General features: G+C 42.4%; 1 protein-coding gene across 1 annotated transcript in view; it reads left to right on the top strand.

Annotated features, from left to right (window-relative positions):
• LOC103363697 (B-cell receptor CD22) overlaps positions 1-1,416 on the top strand; it is a 7,378-nt gene extending 5,962 nt beyond the window's left edge. The window contains exons 7-9 of the mRNA XM_008290552.1: positions 5-202; positions 420-707; positions 1,106-1,416. Coding sequence (XP_008288774.1) covers positions 5-202; positions 420-707; positions 1,106-1,416 — 797 coding nt within the window. The remainder of the gene's footprint in view (positions 1-4; positions 203-419; positions 708-1,105) is intronic.
• Positions 1,417-3,513: the final 2,097 nt, after the last annotated feature.

Here is a 3,513-nt window from a genome sequence, read left to right as displayed (position 1 = left end):
ACCTGTGACACTGACGCGTATCCACCTCCATGGTACTCCTGGTACAAACTGACTGGCTCCTCACAGTGGACATACATGTCAGGCGAAAGGAGCCTGACTTTCCAGAGCGTCCAAAGAGCAGATGAAGCATGTTACAGATGCAACGCAACCAACACCATCGACACGGGGGATTTTAGTGAGCTTGTGTGCATAAAAGTGCTGTGTAAGTAACTGAGGTTTCTCTTCATGTTTATATTTCATAGACTGACATGAGAAGGGTATCAGTATTTACATCTAGCTCTTGGTAGACAACAAACAAATGTCAAAGCTGCAAAAGCTGACTTCCCCTCCATAGACTGCACCTGTAATATCACACGACGTGCTGAAAATAAATCAAATCTTTGCTGAAAAACACACTCACAGCTGCTTCTTCTCCACAGTTCCTCCCACCGGAGTCACGCTGTCTATGGACAGCGAAGTCACAGAGAATCAGACCGTCACAATCAGCTGCACCGCTGAAAGTTTCCCACTGTCATGTTTCACCGTAACAAGGCAAGGCTCATCACAGTCCCTGCCTTCAGATGGAAAATTCTGTCCGCGCGTTAATGACCCAAACATTTTCCGCCACACGTTTACCGCATCTTCAACCGACGCAGGCTCGTACAGCTGCGAGGCCTCGAACACTGAAGGAAGAAAGCCAAGCCAACAAAGGAAGTTAGTGGTGAAATGTGAGTGACTGAGTGGCGCGGGTCTTTTTTTTTTGTTAATCAGGTAATATCAAAACCAAAACTTTCCATTCTAGATTTTATCTCAGTAGCTGAAAACAAGTTACGTAATCCATTTTACTAGTTTGTATAAAGCAGCACCAGTAATCAGTCCAGCCGATCTCTCACTTAACACGCTATTTTACTTTACTAGCATGATCCAGCTAACTTTGTGGTGTTTCTACTCAATTGTTGGAATGGAGTCAACTTGTATTTCAATCATCAAATATAGTTTAATTTAATCGACCAACTGTAGGTTCAAGAAGTGTTCTGTTTATGCTGAGACAGAAACACCTGTTGATCTAACAATAATGTCTTTTTTTTGTTTTTTTTTTTTTGTACATCCGACATAATAAATGCAGATACTCCCAAAGACGTGAAGGTAGAACCTGAGCCTGGTCGTGTTGTGAGAGAAAACTCGCCATTCAAACTGGACTGCAGAGCCCGTTCCCACCCAGAAGTGACCTCTGTTACCTGGATGAAGGTGACTGATGGGAGGACAGAAACCTTCTCCGTCAGTCAGAAGACCTTCGTTGTGATGTCCGCCGGGCCCTCTGACAGCGGATTCTACAGCTGTATGGCCAGGAATGACATTGGAGCTGGAAAATCAGAGCAAGTCGAAGTTGAAGTCGAGTGTGAGTACGCTGACGCACTTTTTGCTGTGTATGGATGAACTAGTAGGAAATAGTTTACTGTTTATAAGCTCTGTGATGGGTGTCCATGGAAACCAAGCCTTGTGCGGCGCCCATTGGAGCGTTTGCTTGAGAAGTTTATGTCAGGACTGCTCAGATCCATCAGAATGCCCTTGGTGGTGATCCTCGGATTCTTCTTGGCCTCTCACGCTGCTGGGTTGACTTTTGGCTTCCAACTGAGCCCTTTGAAATGTTTCAGAGTCCTTGTCCCTTTTTGATTGTTCTTTGCACTTTGACCACCGGCTTTAAAGCCTTTCCCTGTCATGTGAGCGGACACAGTGTGCAGCACTGTTTGCTGTGTATGGATAAACTAGGAGGTAGTAGTTTCTAACATAAATATTGACTGGGCAACAATGAAAATGGACAACAGATCTTGGATTTGAATCTATGTACTTGTGGAAACAAAAGATTTTATCATCAGCATGTGTCAATGATCGTGTCTTTTTAAAGTTCAGATTTTGGCCTCAGATGACTTTCTCAGGGCTGCCAGGTGGTGAGGTGGTTAGCATTGTTGCCTCGCAGCTAGAAGGTCGGCGGTTCGCATCCCGGTGAGGACACCCGGGATCATTCTGTGTAGAGTTTGCATGTTCTCCCCGTGCAGCGTGGGTTCTCTCCGGGTTGAGGATTAAGTGGTGTATGGATGGATGGATGGATGGATGGATGGATGGAGGACTTTCTCAGATACTGTCAGTAACTGAAGTACCATCCAACCAATCAGTGATGTCCATTGTGTCACAGTGCACTCCAAATGTGGAGCCATCTCATAAAAACATTGCATAGGTTCCCTCTATGGGCAAAATCTGTTGTTGGACAAATCAGTTGGGAATGACATGTCTGAATTAGGGATTGTCCAATAATATCGGCCTGATATTGGTATAAAAATGGAATATCTGTCAATATTGTTGTCATTTTTTTTGCCTATAATGACAACTGATTATATAATGCCTGGATTTTGCCGGCATTTACTGGCATGTAAATGATGACGACATCAAACTGCGTCGTGAAGTGTTTAAACAAGTGTGGCTGGAGTAACAAACATATATCGGTATTGGTTGATATCAGAATTAGAAATTGAGAGTTGGACAATATCGGCACATCGTATATTGGCAAAAAAAAAAGCCAATATCGGACCTCCCTCGTCGGAATCACATTTCTGTTTTTAAAACCGCAAAGAAAAGAAGCAAAAGTCGCAATTGGTATGTCAGGGGCCATTTTGTGTAGAAATCTCATGTAACTTCAGTGTTATAGGTTATAAATTGTGTGCAGTTCTTTGGTTTGCATGAAATGTTCAAAGTTGAATGATGCCAAAAGGAAAATTTCAAAGTCTACATGACACAGCATTGAAGGCAACAGTTGTACATTTTCATTTGAACTTGTCGTACCTGTATTATTCCTCTCAGTGACAAATTGTAATCTGTAGTGAATGTGATACATTTTGAGAATCTGTCAGTTGTTTTAACCATTTTTTACAAAAACACATTTCTAAAATTGTTCATACCTTTTCTTCATAATCAATAGCAAACCTTTTTCTTTTCTTTTTTCTTTTTTCTTTTTTTTTGCCACTAGAGCAATTAAACGGTTCTTATAATAACAAACTTTCAGGCAATAAAAGCACACTCTACATGTCTGAATAGAGAACCTGAACATTATATTATCAGTAAGAAGACATGATGAGCGTTTTTGAGAGACTTTTTGCATGACTACGCTGGGATTTTGGACCGCTGCTCTTTTGCAACTTTCTTCAGGTCTTTGAGGTTGGAAGCCTTCGTTGCCACGATGCTGATCTTCAGTTATTGCCACAAATACTTCTTGGGATTTGGGTCTGAACTCTGACTGGGCCACTTAAATACTGATGTTTTCTTGATCCCTTTGTCTGTATGTTGTCTTGTTGGACTGTGATTCCTGCACAGTCCTAACTTACTCCTCTTTTCTCGTGATGTCATTTACTTTCACAAAGCTGCCTGGCTCACTGGCTGAACAACTCCCTCGCCTCCCATAAAGCGCTACATTCCCACCACCGTGCTCGACCCTGGGAACGATGTTCTTGGCGTTAAAAGATCCTCCTTTCTTTCGCTAAA

Source organism: Stegastes partitus, unplaced genomic scaffold (genome assembly GCF_000690725.1).
Source record: "Stegastes partitus isolate 25-593 unplaced genomic scaffold, Stegastes_partitus-1.0.2 Scaffold682, whole genome shotgun sequence".
Taxonomy (NCBI): domain Eukaryota; kingdom Metazoa; phylum Chordata; class Actinopteri; family Pomacentridae; genus Stegastes; species Stegastes partitus.
Note: the sequence above shows the minus strand (reverse complement) of the source record. Positions and strands in the feature narration are given on the sequence as shown.